Genomic DNA, 16480 nt, shown 5'->3' with positions numbered 1-16480 from the left:
CATGGCGGCGGAGGGAACGGGACGGTGTTGGGGGGGGGGGCGCCCCGCGCGCCCCGCGCCGGCTCCCGGGCTAAGATGGCGGCGCGCGGGAGAGGAGCGAGGGGCGGGACGCGCGGCCGAACCACGAGGTTATCGAGCGGAGCGCGGAGCTACGGATGGCTTCCCGCGCCTTGCTTGGCGCCGCCCCCGAGGTCCCTCCCCCTCGGGGGCGGCGCCAAGCGGGACTCCGCCCCTGAGCTCTCCCGGGACGAGAAGCCTCGTGTCTCCTCTTCCAGCGCTTCCTGCGCGTTGGGGTTGTGCAGCCCTGTGGGAAACGCCGCTCCGCGGTGCATTGGGAAGCGCGGCTGTTCCATGCATTGGGAAGCGCTGCTTCCCGGTGCGTTGGGAAGCGCGGCTCCCTGGTGCATTGGGAAGCGCGGCTCCCTGGTGCATTGGGAAGCATGGCTCCGGTGCTGCGGGACACGTGGCTCCCTGGTGTGTTGGGAAGCGTAGCTCCCTGGTGCATTGGGACGCGCGACTCCAGTGCTGTGGGAAGTGTGGCTCCCTGGTGCATCGGGAAGCGCTGCTCCCTGGTGCTGTGGGAAGCGCAGCTCCGGTGCATCGGGACACGTGGCTTCCCGGTGCATTGGGAAGCGCCGCTCCCCGGCTGCCAGCGCCCCGTGCAGAGGCCGCGCTCCCCCTGCCGCTGCGGCCATAATGGGAAAGCGCTGGTTTCATCAGGAGCGCCGGGATGCATTTCCACGCGGGGTGTCCGGCTCCCCTGCAGGACCTGTGCAATCAAGTGCTGCACGAGAGGCACTGAGAGTCACTCCTCTCCTGTGGTGGGACCCTTGGTGCTCCATCGCTCTCCAGAGCCACCTCCCCTGTGATGAACTGGAAAATTCCTGTATTTTAGCATCAGCTCGGGTCAGGGCAGCTGTAGAGGCCGCCCCAGCAGGGAGTAGGGCCGGGCAGGGGTCACACAGAGAGGAGATGACAGCTGGACCAGGACTCTGCAGAGCCCAAGGCTGGGGAGACCTCAGCACCTGCTGGGGACAATTTGTACATCATGTACATGTACCTCATGGTACATTTGCAGAAAAACAACCACCAGGTTATCCATAAGGGTATGAAATAATTCATGTCAAGCGTGTTTGTGGATGCAGTACGAAGTAACTCAAGTTTTGTGGCAGCAAATTGACGGGCAGGGAAACGTGGTTTCTCGTGGATAAAAGTGGGCCTTAGCAGTTGCAGCAGCTTGGGCTTTCTGCCTTGGCGACCTGCGGGGCTTTGCAGTGGCTCTGGATGCGCTTGTCTGCAGCCTGGGTTCGGCAAAGTAGCTCTTGGATGATGTCACTAAACTCGCCGTCCGTCACAGGAAGGGTTTCTAGACACAATGTTTCCTGCACAGTTTTTCCATAACAATTTAAGACCTGTTGCTTCTGTGTCCACAGGAACCCCAGACCACAAATGTAGTGTTAGCAGCCTCCTCCAGGCTTTCTGCTTCTTGTTGCTAAATTGTGCTAGTTTTAATGAGATACATTCACAGGAACATTTAAATAGCTTTTTTTTTTTTTTTTTTTTTTTTTTTTGTAGTCCACCAGGTGGCAGGACTAAAAAAATTGAAAATACCAGTCGATTTTAAGTGCAGCTTGATTCCATTAAACACAGAAATGTGAACTTTGCTTCCTGGCATCAAGATGAAGCATGAATGGAGTGTATGAGATGAAATGAAAATACATGAAAGCAGTTGCAGTTCTAGTCATAACACTGTTCTCCAACACAACTGAGAAGCTTTTAAGATACTCAGCATTTTAGCAATAATATTGCACATACTTTAAGGAAATTACAGATGTCAGATTTTCTGTGTTTCTCCATTTTCCCATCACTGCTCTTTGTATGTCACAAAATTGTGAAAAATGTCAACAGCTTCTCTTAGCAGGATTCATCCTTTCCCACTGTTAGGCAATTCTGAAATTGTATCTTGGTGTGTATTTGAATAGGATAAAAGAACGATATAAAAATGCCAGTAAAGTGAAGGGTACGTGCAGATAGCCAGAGAGGGGTGTGTAAAACACAGTCACTCTTCATATACACCAAAGACCTGAATTTCCCCAGAAGAAATATTTATTTAAAAATACATATTATTTGTTTGTAAAAAAATACAGTGACATTTATTGACACCAACATAACCACATTCATACGGCGCCCTGGAAACACGGCTTGGAAGCAGGGCGTTCCCAAAGCCAACACTTTTACCCCAAATTTGCCTTTGGGCAGGCAGAGCTTGTGTGAGCCCTGCCTGGCTGCGGATCCTGGACAGGCTCAGCTGAATCTGCTGCCTTTCCTACCAAGGGAGAGGGAAGATCAAAGCCCCACTGGGAACGGCCTCAAACTCAAACCTCAATCCTAATCCCAGCAAGCAGCTGAGGTGCTCGGGGTTACCCAGCAAAGCTGGGTCTGGCCCAGCTCAGCGATGCCCTCAGAGAAACGCACAGCGGCTACTGCGAAAGCAGGAAACAAGCGACATTTCCTTGAAGGAAGAAGGAAAGGAAGGGAAGGGACAAAGTGTGCTCCTTTTTTCACATGAGTATAAATCTTGCAGAGATGTCAGATGCACTGTTTCTAGGCAAGTATCAAGATTATAGAAGCAATATAAGCAATATAAGCAGGCATCTTCAGTAAGTATAATGTGAGGGAGATGTCAGTCTAGAAGATATTAAACGCCATGGGCTTATTGGCAGAATATCACGCTAAATCAAGAAAAAAAAAAAAGGCAGTACGTTTACAACAGAATATGGTGCCTTATTGAAAGAAGAAAACTACTTTTTTTCTGCAGTGGCAGGGTGTCCTCACTGCCTGCATACACTTACTTAGCAGCCAAGAGCGAGCAGTGGCACCATCAGCTATGCAAGAGAAATCATGTATGAGTTCATGTTGATCCTGCCGTGCGCTGCCTGCACTGCTGCTTGAACCAGAAAACAAAATCCTATTCCAAGTGAAATTAAAACAAGAAAAGCTCAAAGTTGAAGTGAATATAAAGTACTATGGCTGAGAATGTTGTAAAGTGAAGACAGGATGGATTAGGTTATGAATCTTCTCTTGTTCAAAGCGCTTTTGGGGAATTCACAAAGTGCTAGATCAAAAAAATCACAGGAAGATGCTCAATGAGCATTATATTTCTGCTGGTTTAGGGTCAGGAAACTTTGAAGCATTAAAAAAACAAACCAAAAACCTCTCAAAACTTACTTCCTTTTTAAATAAGGAAAAGTGAACAAAAATCTGAAAGTTTTCACGAAAGTAAAAGAGCATTCACGGAAAACTCTGGACAAGGTTAAAACAGAGGTAGCTTTAATGACACTTCAGACTGAGGAATTTAAACTGAAGTAAAAAACATACGGAGAATGATCTACGCTTACCAGTTCAAAATAGTACAGTCTTAAAACTTGTGTAAACATGTAGCATCTTGACAGTATCTTAGAAACTGTGTGCTGGTAGCCAGTAAATAACTTCTGATGCTTCATCTCACCAATATTCTTAGTACTATACAGTCTTTCATTTGATTGCTTACTAAGTGAAATCAGAGAAGTTAAATGTTTGAGCTTCTTTTCTCTGGATGAGGAAACCTTGGCAAAACTGAGTAGTTTTAAATTTATCTCACAACAAAATATGATGATAATATAATTGTTTCTGTGCTTTTCCTGCTGCTTTATGTCTTCTGACTTCAGCCAATGACACAGGTGGCAATTAGGCCACCAACAAGATCAATTCATGGATCTTAAAAAGGAGTTTACTCAAATGGCCTTTTGGTTTCAGGGAATTCAGTTCATTAAAATAATAATTTTTTAAAAATAGAGAACAGAAAGAAATAAAGCAAGAATCCAAAAATAAATATATAGAAATCAAGAAAGATAAGGATAGAAGACTAAATTAAATTAAATCTAAAAAACAAGCATTTGTGACACAAAATAAAAAAATGTTCAAGTACAGCAAGAAATGAGGAAAAGTTCGTATAGAAAAATAATTTAAAAATCTTTGTTAACAATGAATTCTTCCGTTTTATACAATCCTTGTAATCTAAAAATAGTCTTCTATTATTTATGCAACTTTTATAATTTATTTCCTAATCTACTTCTTTAAAAAAAAAGCTTATGTAAGGCAGAAAATAAGAAATCAGAAAAATATGAAGAAAATGTGTGTATGTCTCTTATTTGAGAAACAGATATCAGAACTGTGTTCTAAAATACGTTTCTTAATGATTATACCTTGCTAATCTGCTCACATTATACCAAATTTTCCAGCTAAGAAGTTTGTTTTTCCTTGGGAAGTTGTATTCTTTCCATCACCAGACTTTGAAGGCATGTCCATAGTAACATATCTAATCTGAAAACCACCAGCCGTCACTGAGGCATCAGTCAAAAACTTCAAGGTCATAACATTTCCTAGGACAAGAAAAAGAAAAGCAAGGATTACATTTTTGAGTGGCATAAAAACATGGTATTTCAGTGATTTTTACATTTCTCTCTTGCTTCCCTGAGGCAACTGCGTTTCCAGGAGGGAGTCTCCAAGCTGCAGCATGGATGGACATCCCAGGGAAAGTTAAACACTGAGGTCTGCAGAGGAATCCACTTGCTCTGCCTACCTCTGAGCTGAGAAGAATCTTTCACCCCTGCAGAAGACGAGGTCCATTTTGGACTTAGGCAGTCACCCAATTTAAGAAAACTCCTGGACATGTGAAATAGGCCGGGAGCCTCCGGCAGCCCTACCAGACTGTCACCTGTTCTCCCTGCCAGGCCAGTGCAACCTGGGAGAGCAGTGATGGGACAGGGCACCTTTTCTCTTCTCCTCCCACTGCTTACGGTTGTGGGCTATGAGAACAGCAAGCAAAGCAAAGGTTGAAGTTCAGATTAACTTTAACTCAGAATTTGCTGGAGCATGAAAACTGCATTGGAGCTGGGTAGAATCCCATTTTCCATGTATTAAGAGCCCCACAATTATTTTTCAGGTTCTGCCTTCTTTATTCGCACGGATTAATCCAACTGATTTCCAACAACCCATTATGCAAAAGAGTGGCATAACCTGGCCTGACAAACACTGTTCTGTTCTGTCTGCATTCTGTTTCTTTCACCATCACTTCATTCCCATCATTCCTGTTCATTTTTATATTTTCTTTCTGCACATGGTAATGGTCTCTCTCCACTGTAATGTACTTTTTTCCTGTCTCTTTTAAATATTTAAGGAGTTGAAAAATGCTTTATTTTCAGTCCACTTCTTTAGAAGTGCTTTAGGATTGTTTATTACTGGGGAGTAGAGAGACTGAAAACAGAATTTGTACGCCAATGCTCATAGTTCTCAGATGATTAATATGATGCCTCATTCTAAGAAGTATTTCTTCTGATGCCAGCGATTCCTCCTCAGAAGATAGACCTTTGCTTGAGACTGTGCTGATTTGCAGCCAGGTTGCAATCCTGGCATTTACGAGCCTCTCAGAGACAGTCTGTGTTTGATTAATGAGTAACAGTCTATCCTTGTTTAATCAGGGATCACCCAGGTAAGGAAGAAGAAGACACCAGCAGTGTCACACATATACAATTAGGCTCTGAGATCATAGGAAGGAAGGTTCACTCTGTGATCAGTGCAACACAACACGACAGGCACTTCCAGCTATGGGAGGCTCATTTCCATCCAGAGCACGGTGAATTCCTCCCTGAGATGCTCCATCCATAGATGGTAAGTGAGGGCACTGTAAATTCTGCGTGTACTGCCCAGGTACTGGGCACACTGCAGCTGTGGTACATGAGCTGCTGCACACACTGCCCGCGTTGCCTGCGGAACATGCAGGCTGCTTCCTTGCATGAGTAGCCTGCAGTGACCACAGCAACTTTGCAGCACTCGAGCAAGGGCAGGTAAAAGTGAATTGCTTTTACGTAGACCTTGGACATGTATGTATTTATACATAAATATATACTAAGTAATTTCTAAGTCCAGCTTTGGCAATGTTTTTGGCAACCTCTGACCTGAAAACAGAATAAAACTTGATGAGTAGCTCCTTCCCTCATTTTTCTACCTAGACATTTTTTTTTCTTTCACACTTATTTAAAAGTAACTGTGTTGATGAAACAGCACACGGGCAGTTTTGAATAGCAGCTTATGATATGTTGGCTAAGGCTTTGAAAACAGGGAGAACAGATGAGCTGGGCTGAATTTTGCCATGAAAAGTGCAAATAATATTACCTGTGCTGATGATATCATCTGGCAACTCATCCCCACAGAACCTGAAAAAAATTATAAATGGTTATGACTGAGTGACACAGCAAACATGCCATATCCCTGACCTCTGCTGACAATGGTGACTCCTAGTCTGCACTCTCCTTTGAGAGCTCTGAGTCATGAGACTAATTTGGTGTAGGCATTCAGTTTATATAATTTTCTATATGTTAGAGCAATTCACTCCAAGATTTTTCTCATTATAGTAAAATTCGGGGGAGAGAAGGCTGCATGAAACAGAATTTTCAATACAGGAAGGAAGCCAACATCGTAAAAGCAGAAAAAACTATTTTACACAGCATTAAGGCAAGGAATAATGGCCCAAAACTGAGAAAGCAAAAATTTCATCAAGAAAAATATTAAAAATAATCTCTAAAGGAGAAACAAATGCAATATATCCTTGCTTTGCTACACATGATTTGTAGAGAGGACAGGAAGAGTGGTGGGATACAACCTATTTGTTGTACTAGAAAATGGAGACACTTCATACTAAAGAAATGACTGCTAAAACCATGAAAAAGATGATATTAAAGAAAGTAAGAGTTAAGCAAAGAAGAGGGAAACTACTTCAAATGTTAAAAGACCATGACATTTGATCTGTTCTATTTTCTTAGAAAATATTTGACTTCTGTAGCTGATAACTACAAATTTGCTAATAATTTAACATTCCTCCTTTCTTCCTTTCTTTAAAGCAAATGCAGAATATTTGAGATTGACAGTTCTTCCTGAAAATTAATATAACACTTATTCAAAGCTGAAAAGTCTTGCTGGTCTTTTTTTCATATAATTTAACAAAACAGAAAATGACAAAGAATAATTTTTTTTTGAATTTGAATGTTTTCTTTCTGTAATTAAGCCGAGAATTAGTTTACCTGCCCACAAAGCCATTGATATCATCATAGCTATCATAGACTTCCAAAAAATCAGCCATACAAGCAGTGTCGTCTTCAACATCAAACTCCAGAAACTGCAGTTGAATCCGTTGTCCGTATTTTACTCTAATATGCCAGTAGCAAATTTGATCATTTTCATATTCATTTGGGTAGCCTGGTGACTTAAAAACATGTTTTGAATCCGTGAAGACTCCACCACACTCTTTTCCTAAGAGAAAAATAAAAATATCAGAGTTCAAGTATTAATCTTGGATATGGCTGTGATTCAGTTCTTTGTGAGCTTTGACTCAGTGGATCTCTTTGTAGAAAATCACACAGGAATACTCAGAGAAATATCACTGTTCATATATTTAAGCACTCGGCATTCAGAAGAAATGCCAATTATTCCTCACTTCTGGGAGCAGATGCTTTGTAAATGAGGCACCATCCAAAACTCACTAACTCAGAGAAAAAAACTTTCATTGACTTAAGTGGATTTTAGGCTAGAACTAAGGGTTTTATATTAAGACATTTGGTGTTTCTAACCCTGTCACACAGACTGTAAATTTACAGCTGCTCTTGTAAATTACTCTCACCTCTTTAATCCTTTTTTTTTTTTCCTTCTCCAAATACCTCTTCAAAATGTGTCTTCTCCAAAAAGCCAATAAAGGTTAGTAACTACATTTATTTTGCTTTACTGCTTTTATTGCTGCAGCTCTTTTCCTCCCTTAGCCAGGTCTCCTTTGGGAAGAAAAGCATGCATTCCTGCCAGGTTCTGTGCCCATTTGAGTCTTACCTTGTTGGCAGGACCAATTCATTGGTCCCACAGTCCCTGACTTCAACCTTGCCATTCTTCCCTATATTCAGACCTACAAGAAAGGCCAGTACTTTCCAAGGGAGATTCAGAGCACTTTTGGTAGGAGGCTTAAATTTGGTAACGAGAATAACCCTCTTAGTTTGCCCACAAGTCCTGCATTTTCAGCACCACGACACATGGAGGATGGATGTGATTTCAGTCCTGTAAGTAGTTCCTTACGTGGTTGGACACCTTTAGCATCTCTGAGAAGAGCAAAAGCTCCATCCAATCAATTCAGCTTTGCCTCCCCAGGCTACAGTCTCCCACCTGCACACAGACTCTGCCAGCTTTGGAGGCAGGCTGCCATCGAGCTGGAATACATACCCTATAGTGGCAGGGGCTCAGGCCACCTTCTGAGTGCTGGCAGTTCTGCTTTCCTTTTGTCCTCTAGCCAAGCCATTTGCAAAGCAATCACCTTTCACGCCAGAAGAGAGGGCTGACAAAGGAGAAATTGAGGCCGACCATGGAGCTGCGGTGATGAGCGCAGTAGCCTCTCTCACAGTTTCCTTTGTATGCTGAACATCTGTGAGAGTTCCCCACCCCGCAGAGCTATTTGGTTAACAACTGCCCAGCTAACATAAACAAGCTCAAACCCTGTGAGCACAAACAAAATGTGCACAGCTGTACAGACGTCATGGACAACTCCAGTTCCTGGCTCTCCCATGCAGGGTAAAACACTCGGTGGAGCAGGAGAGCCAGGCAGAGCACAAGGCTAAGTTTCTCTCTTCTTCACAGTACCCACTCTACGCATCCACATGGAGGATCCCAAGATAAACTGAGCAGTGTCCATGTTAATATTTCTGTGCGGCTTCTCCAGCTACCAACTAGCTCAGCAGCAACAGTCCACATGTGGCTGCACAGGACCCTGATGACCTGTTTCACCCTCCCATGAGAACTGACACGTCCCATGTTCATGAAGTCTAGTCACTCATGTCTGAATCACTTCTCTGCTGTTCACCTTGCAGTTATAAAGGAACACTACCGGGAGCTGTAGCTGCGCACGTTTCAGTCCCACAGAGCTCATTTTCAAGAGCCTTCTACCACAGGCATGAGAAAGAAGGAGAGAGTAACAAGACGGGTAAACACTTAATGTCTATAGGCAAAATACCTGCAAAATAACTGCTATGTCACTATGCGCTACTTGCCTATAGCCTATCTCTTTCCGTAGGAACTCATACAGATTATCTGGAGATAGATATCCCAGACACCCTTAGATGCCAAATTCTCAGATGATGCTTTCATTTCAATAGACTCGCCTCGGGGCATTTCACCAGCAAGGTGATTCTGTTCCTGCAACATCTGCCAGCCCTTTAAGGTTTTCAATGCAAGTGAAAACACTGGTGCTTACCTTGGCTGCATTTAATTATAGATAACGTTCCTCCACAAATGTCAGGCTAGTAAAAGGAACACAAGGAAATCCTCCAAATTTGATTTGAGAAAATACTATTTCTTTAGAATTTTTTTAGAACTTTACCAAATATACAACAATCTGGAGAACTCTAGATTTTATTTGCGGAAATCACATAGCTTTTTTCTTTTTTTTTTTTCCTCCCAATTTTTATCTGCAGTGTTTGCAACTAGAAGACTGAGAACTGCAAAAAGCAACTGTTGTTGTGTTTGTGTTTCTAAAATGAGAAAAACCTACCAGGCCAGCAAAAAGGTCATTATCACTGTGGGTGTGGGTGCCTTGGCACAGCCAGTCGTTATGCCATCACAACTAAGAGGCCAGGGGTTCTGTTCAACGCACCGTTCGGGTTGTAGCAGTAGGCATCCCATCTCTCGCTTCTGTTGAGGCGGATCCCGTAATCTACGATGCCAGTCTTCCCAAAGCCACAGTTGGCTCCGGCTTTTACTATGGGGTAACCAACTCTGCCCTTTGCCATCCAGCCAGCTGCACACACATGGAAACCTGAGATGGAGAGAAAATGAGGTATGGATGTGACAAATTAATCCTAGGCAAGACACCGTGCTTTGTATTCAAATAAATAATGGCTCACCAATCAATGACTCAGATGTAACTGATCTAACAGAAATTGTACTACAAGACAGAAACAGCTTTTTGAGTGGATGACTTTAAACACAGGAGGTATTATGTTATCCACTGCATGATTACTGGGTTGTCATTTGAAAAGAAAAATCAAATGCAGATAGACTATAAAGCTTCCAGGGTGGTGAATTTTAGGTAGCGTACGAGCATTTGTAATCAAATTATAAATTGCATTAATTATACAAGTGATTGTGTTCTTTGTTTCTCCTTTGAAGTGATACACATGGGTCTGAGGGTGAGCAAAATGCTATATACAAAGACAGATAGGGAAAGGATACGCTCACTTAGAATACTTACAAATTAAATGTAAATGCCTAAAATATGTACTTCCTAACAAAACAAAAAACACGCTGTTAGTGTATTGTGTGGCTGAGGACTTAGAAACAATATCCAAAGAATGCACTGTTGTTCACTGTCTGGTAGGGACTGACTCCATGGTTTCACCGAGACAAACTCGAACATAGTTGTGGCGCGCCAGGACTGCGAGCTCCTCAGAGGAGACAACAGTACCCTTTCTACATGTGTGCTGCTGCTGAGTGCCAGCTTGTGACTCAACAGCTCAGCCTGCATATTTCCAGAGTGGAGGATATTTTCCATTGTTTTCCTGATGCTCTGAGTGAATTAATCATTTTTCAAAGGGAATCGAAGAGAAGGACAATGGTGTCCATCCTGAGATGGGCTTTCCTCTCTGAGCACTCCAACCACTCAGCCTCGGAGCAAACAGGGCTCAAATAAACATTATGAAAACACCTTGGCTGCTGAGATGAAAAAAGAACTCTCATTTCCTAAGAAAACTCCCTGGGGACAAACACCCTGCCCTGCAGCAGAGCAGGGAGAGCACTGGGTAGGTCCCACTCCTGCCCAGCTGCAGAGGATGGATGTCCACTCCGTGTTCCTGCTTTTCCAGGAGTTGCATGCAGAGCTCGGGCGTGCGGAGCACTGTTATCCCTGACAGCTCTGTCGGTAGCACAGACACACTCCGCTACTACAGGGAGCCACTGCATGCAACTCGGGCAAAAATCCAGGGAGTTTATAAGCCTCACAGGATTCATAACGCTCATGCAAATGAGAGATTGGCAACACAGTGAGCAACATGAAAGGCAAATGGCTGTTTGTTTCCAACCTATTTTTCTCGCTGCCTCCAGCTGCTGGTAGGTGGCTAGATGTCCTCCTTCGTACTCACAGACGGCTTTTGCTTCTGCATAGGTGAGCTGGTACTTCCCAGTGCGTGACTCCCTGTGATACACTCCAGCTGCTCGTTCTGCAGAGCAAAGCGATAAATAAGCTCAGTAAAGAATGCAACTACAGCTGACCTACCTTCCTGCAGGATGTCAAGTCTCACAGGTTCAGCAGTTTCCCAAGACCTTCACCTTGGGCTACCATCCAGGTGAGAACAGAAACAAGATGTTCTGCTAGTAGTTGAAGTATCAGGAAAATATGCAACACAAAGGTATGTTTCTGGTTGGGAGAAGTTTCTGAGCAAGAGCCGGACTGAGTTTCGGGGCAAGCTTTCAAAAAACTGAAAAACAGCAACCACAGGGAAGGAGTCCCATAAGAATACTCATAAAGGAGTAGTTATGGGAACAATCAGTGGTTCAGTATCTCTACATCTCTACGGGACCATATCAAACTCCAGGAAAACTCTTTCGGGATTGCTATTACAGCATACTTTTGGATATAACTTAAAGGGCTTTTGTAAGATGAATCAGAGCTTTGTTTTGAATCTCCAGAGAAGCTAAATGAGAACTACTTGGATAGAAGAGAAGCAAGAATTAAAGGGAATCAAAATGTGAAATAAAAATATCTGTGCTTGGCTCTCAAAGACCAGAACAATTGCTGGCTGACATTTTTGCTATACAGAAATTTAATACATTTTCTTCATATATCTTTTTTTTTTTTTGACGTTTAAAGTCCAAAATACAGCATCTTTACAGGAAAAACTAGAAACTGTCAATAATATCACAGGTTTTGTAATTTCCTTCACGTTTCACTTGTCTGATGCCATATGCACAGAAATCTGTCTTGATACCAATGTGCAAATAAATCTAATCTTAATTTTTAATTTTTTTATATTCAGTATAATCTGAGAAAAATGTCTGTCTGCAGCTACCATTAAGCAACATAACTGAGAAAAGAAGCAAAATAGGAAGCATTTTTTTACAGTAGTTATTTGCACCAGGGGAAAAAAAGAATGTCTCTTCCAGTGTCTCTCTACTCTACTGAATCTCCTTAGAACCAGTACTTTGGCTACGTTAGGATGCTTTAAAAAATGTTAACCACTGAATTGTGGTTGACTACGGCGAGATCCTCGTTAGATACAGAACTGACGTCTGCCAATGTAGTTTTTGGACCCGCAGTCATTGGACTTGCTCCCAAACAAGTAAATAATATTGTTGACAGTAGTCTCAGAAGACTGAGAGGTCTTATTGTAACACAGCCAGAAATGCCATTGGCATGGGCAAAGAATAACATATATTCTGCAGAAAGATCTTTCTAAGAAGCCAAGGTAGTTCCAGTGCAAAAATCAGTCACAAGAGCAAACAGCTACAGAATAATTGTATAGTATGTTCAAAATATATCTTTCAAAATCTAAATTTCTTTTATAGAAAGTATTACTGCTCACTCACATAGAGATCTACCATCTTAGCCCAATAAATCCGGTCACTGTTTCCTTTCAACAAAATTTTGTTAAATTCAAGAACTGAAAAATCTAAGTATTAAAACCAAAATGTTGCCTCACTGCCCACTCAGGGGAAAAACCTGGAAATGAGATTACTGATCACTACAGCTCAGTTGGGATTAGCTAAACTGTCCCACCTACACTGAGTCACAGAAAAGGGCCCTTCATTCTGAGCTTTCGGATCCTCATTTCCGACAATCAGTAACTGTTGAAATAAAAACTCTGCTAAAGCTTATTATAGGTGATAGTTGCTGATAACAGCTCTCACAGTTCGGGCAGCTATTTTGCAAGACCCGCTCTGCCCCTTGCCTGGAAGAGCACTGGATGCAGCACGTAACATTCAGAGGGAATCACCCACAGTTCAGACCTGCAGCTCCCAGTAAGAGCTTTGCATTTTCATAGAATCATAGAATGATGAAGGTTGGAAGGGACCTCAGAGGTCACCTAGTCCAACCCCCCTGCACACGCAGGGTCACCTAGAGCACGTAAGTTGCTCTTTCAGCTGTCTCTAATTCATTTGACTTTTTCTTCTGTAAGAGCGTTTCGAAGTCTTGTCCCTCAAGAGGTATCTATCCCTACTTACTGATGCTAAAATGCCAGGACATCACTGCTCTGTTTTCCAAAGTTTTGCTGGGAAGTTCTGCCTGTTGTAGTTTCTGTGAGGGCTTTTACACTGGTAGCAGCAGAACTGAGTCTGGTGTCTCTGTGGTGGTGTTACCTGCTGCGAGCAATCGCCAATCTGTATCTCTTAGTCCTTTGAAAACCTGATAAAAGGGATTTCTCCACCCACTTTTTCCTCTGGTTCTTACATTTATAGGTCTGAAAGGACATGTTCCTCCCAGCTCACATTTCCTGAAATTTCTCCTTGAAGTCCAGAGACAGCGGGATTCTGCAAGAAGAGTGACCCTCAAGTCACCCACAGCGGTAGGTGAGATTAAAATGCAGCCAACCTCTTCTGCACAAAGACAAAAAAATATGAGATTTGGCCTAATAAAGTGCCATCAATATGCATGACACACAGTTATATAATAAAGGACAAACAGAAGTACTCAACTTCAAAGTGAGGGACTGCCACCTAAAGCCTGTGGGTAACTCACGGTCACCCTCAGAGCACTTGGTGAATGGTGTGGATATGGCCCAAGGGTGCAGACAGGGTCCCTACACCTCCCTGGCACTTGGTGTGTGAACAGGGACAGATTTCTGAATGCAGGAGTGTTACTATGTGTTTGTTTCAAAAATGAGCCCCAACAGTATTCCATCCAAACAGGAAAGACATTAAGTGAAATTATCTATTCAGCTGCACCAGGATTTTGTATTCTGCGAGAAAACAAAAGATGTTTTGTATCACAGAAATAAGGTTAATGGCATGGACATTCCTAGCCTGACCTTAATTGAAGATTTGATATTTGTTTGAATGGTTTGTTGAAGAAAAAGGGTGAAATGGAAACTCCCTTCATTTTCACGCTGGTCTTGATAGGGCTTTATCAGAAGAAGAGAAGATAAGGCAAGTTCAAATGCCACTGAGCATTCCTAGGTTTTATCTTGGGGAGAGGGTCTTGCTGGTGCATAGTTAGTTTGAGATTGGATTCATACCTTTTATTGTTCAAATTATATGTGTATACATATATTTTAATGTTATATACATTTTAATGCAGAGATGTGTAAAATGAATAGCTGTGATTTTGCCATTTTTTTCTTCATTTATATATAATTGCACTGAATTCCATTAATTAACTGTAACTTGTTTTTTGTTACAGTAACTTTATTGAAGTACTTAGAAGAGAGAGTGCATTTTTAAAGACGTTCCAATGGAGTCGTGGAGCTGTGAGAGCACAGTGATTATTTTAAGTTATACACTGTGCTTCTAAATTTCGCACCTATCTATTTATTTGCTGCAAGTCTAATTTTTACCCTTGTTCTTCATGCAAAGTGCAACTGCTTCAGAGATGGGTATCATCATCATCACATCACGGGGGGCTCGGGGGGCTCAGCTCCCGTTCCCTGGGTCAGGGGGCTTCCCACAGAGCCCCCGGCCCCGTTCTTGCCACTTGGCTGGCAGAGCTGAAAACCACTCCTTCCTTGTGCAGACACAGCCTGAACAAAACAGGGAGAAACAGGTTTGGCTCAGCATCTCCCTCTGCCCGCTGCCCTGACCACTTCCTTTCTGTGTGAGAATATCCATCACAAACTACCAAATTCAATTTCTCTGTCCCTATTATCTTAACACAGCTTCAGTCCTATTTATCTTCTGTGTCTCCTTATTGCTACTCCAGCCCAGAATGTCACCCGAGCCTCTCCTCTCTTCTGTCATCCCCGTTTGAACACTTCCTCCTCACAGTGGTGCAAGAAGGTGCCAAGCTGCCTCACTCAGAGCTCTCTCCTATCTGAACACCTTCAGTAACTGCAGGACACAGCAGGCGTGCGCCACGCTGAGAGGGAAAGGGAAGTAATTAAAAAAGTGCAATTAGCTGGAAAATGCTACAGATCAGTTTCCTTCTCATTCACATTCCTTTTAGCTGACAAAGTCCTCTGAGGAGGCCTTGGATTCACGTGGTTGTTATACCAGCTAATAGAGTATGGTCTCAATTCTTCATGAAGCATCTGAGCACAGCAGTAATGAGTTCTGGCTATGGCAACTCCTTAAAATTCACAAAGAAATAAGCAGTATTCCAAAGACAATAAAGGAACCTATAAATATTTGTCTATAAAACAGCACACTCACTGCATGTATTTATTTTGACATATTTCCTGGGAATGTTTTGACTTTTTGTTTTTGTTGGATTTAACAATAATAATAAAGAACTCTGAAAGAATTCTAGGAGCTATTTAAATCTATTTAGGGTAAAGGAAATTACTGCCCAGCATTTGTACAGCCCCTTTGGATTTTTTTTTCTCCACTATTTAATGATGTGAACAAATGAATGGGCAAAACATATACATATCTGTATTTTCCTAGAAACCTAGGAAATATTACTGCTATTATTTCCAGATCATTTAGTTTCACATGTGGGACCCCAGGCATCTGAAGCATATTCATGCAGAAACTAATTCATTCTTTTGGCAAATGTTTCTTTTCATACTCTTCTTTCCTTCATTAGAAAGAACTAATATTCAATACTGCTTTCACTTAACTTCATGCTTCAGCAAATACATTTAGACAAAATACTCCATTACTACGTTTTCTTACACATCAGATAAACAGTAAAAACCAGTATGATTATAAGGATAAAAATTACAGGCATTAATCAGATAAATGACACCCAATTTCAGTGCAGGATTTTGCTTCTTTTAATGCATGCTTTTATATTACTGGCAGTTCATCTTACATTGTTAGAGGAACACAGTGATTTTTGCAGAAAAACATTCACAATGAAATTCTTTCTTACCTAACCAAATAGAGTTATGCAGCACTCCGTCCTTGAATCCCCACGCGTCAGCCTTGCCCCACAGCAGGACAGAAAAGAAAATTAGTGCAATCATCTCTCCCGAACTATTAGCTGTAAAGATCCTCTGTTAAAACACTCAGGGTAACCTCTGCTAGCAGCTGGCTAGATTCTGCTGGAACATCTGGTAGCCAGATCTTAAATAGCGCGTTCAGCTGTGAGGTCAGCGGGGCTGCTCCAATTGTGTTTGCTCTCGTAGTATTACACAATGAAATGTGAGGTCTGGATTCGTCCATGTGACTCATTTTTGGCTCTCTTCATTCCCAGTGTGTCCAAGGAATCATTCTATCCCTAACTACTGGAGCACACATGAAAACTTTTCGAGCCAAATCTGTT

At 42.4% G+C, this 16480-nt stretch overlaps 1 protein-coding gene across 1 annotated transcript; it reads right to left on the bottom strand.

Annotated features, from left to right (window-relative positions):
- Positions 1–4236: 4236 nt before the first annotated feature.
- Positions 4237–16181, bottom strand: TNFAIP6 (TNF alpha induced protein 6). Its single transcript, XM_026052173.1, has 6 exons — positions 16088–16181; positions 11145–11282; positions 9722–9883; positions 7119–7347; positions 6214–6254; positions 4237–4421 (listed from the first exon to the last, which is right to left on the bottom strand). Exons 1-6 carry the CDS (start codon positions 16179–16181, stop codon positions 4258–4260), a joined length of 828 nt encoding a protein of 275 aa, XP_025907958.1. The 3' UTR covers positions 4237–4257.
- Positions 16182–16480: the final 299 nt, after the last annotated feature.

The sequence above is a fragment of the Nothoprocta perdicaria genome, unplaced genomic scaffold (genome assembly GCF_003342845.1).
Source record: "Nothoprocta perdicaria isolate Ctin4 unplaced genomic scaffold, notPer1 scaffold_84, whole genome shotgun sequence".
NCBI classification, from domain to species: Eukaryota; Metazoa; Chordata; class Aves; order Tinamiformes; family Tinamidae; genus Nothoprocta; species Nothoprocta perdicaria.
The sequence above is the reverse complement of the archived record's forward strand: the minus strand, read 5'-3'. Positions and strand labels throughout refer to the sequence as shown.

Coding starts and splice junctions, on each gene's coding strand:
- TNFAIP6 (XM_026052173.1), bottom strand. CDS start 16,181: ATGATTGCACTAATTTTCTTTTCTGTCCTGCTGTGGGGCAAGGCTGAC. Junction 11,283..16,087: donor GCATAACTCTATTTGGTTAG/GTAAGAAAGAAT, acceptor TTTGCTCTGCAG/AACGAGCAGCTGGAGTGTAT. Junction 6,255..7,118: donor ATCAATGGCTTTGTGGGCAG/GTAAACTAATTC, acceptor AATTTTTTTCAG/GTTCTGTGGGGATGAGTTGC.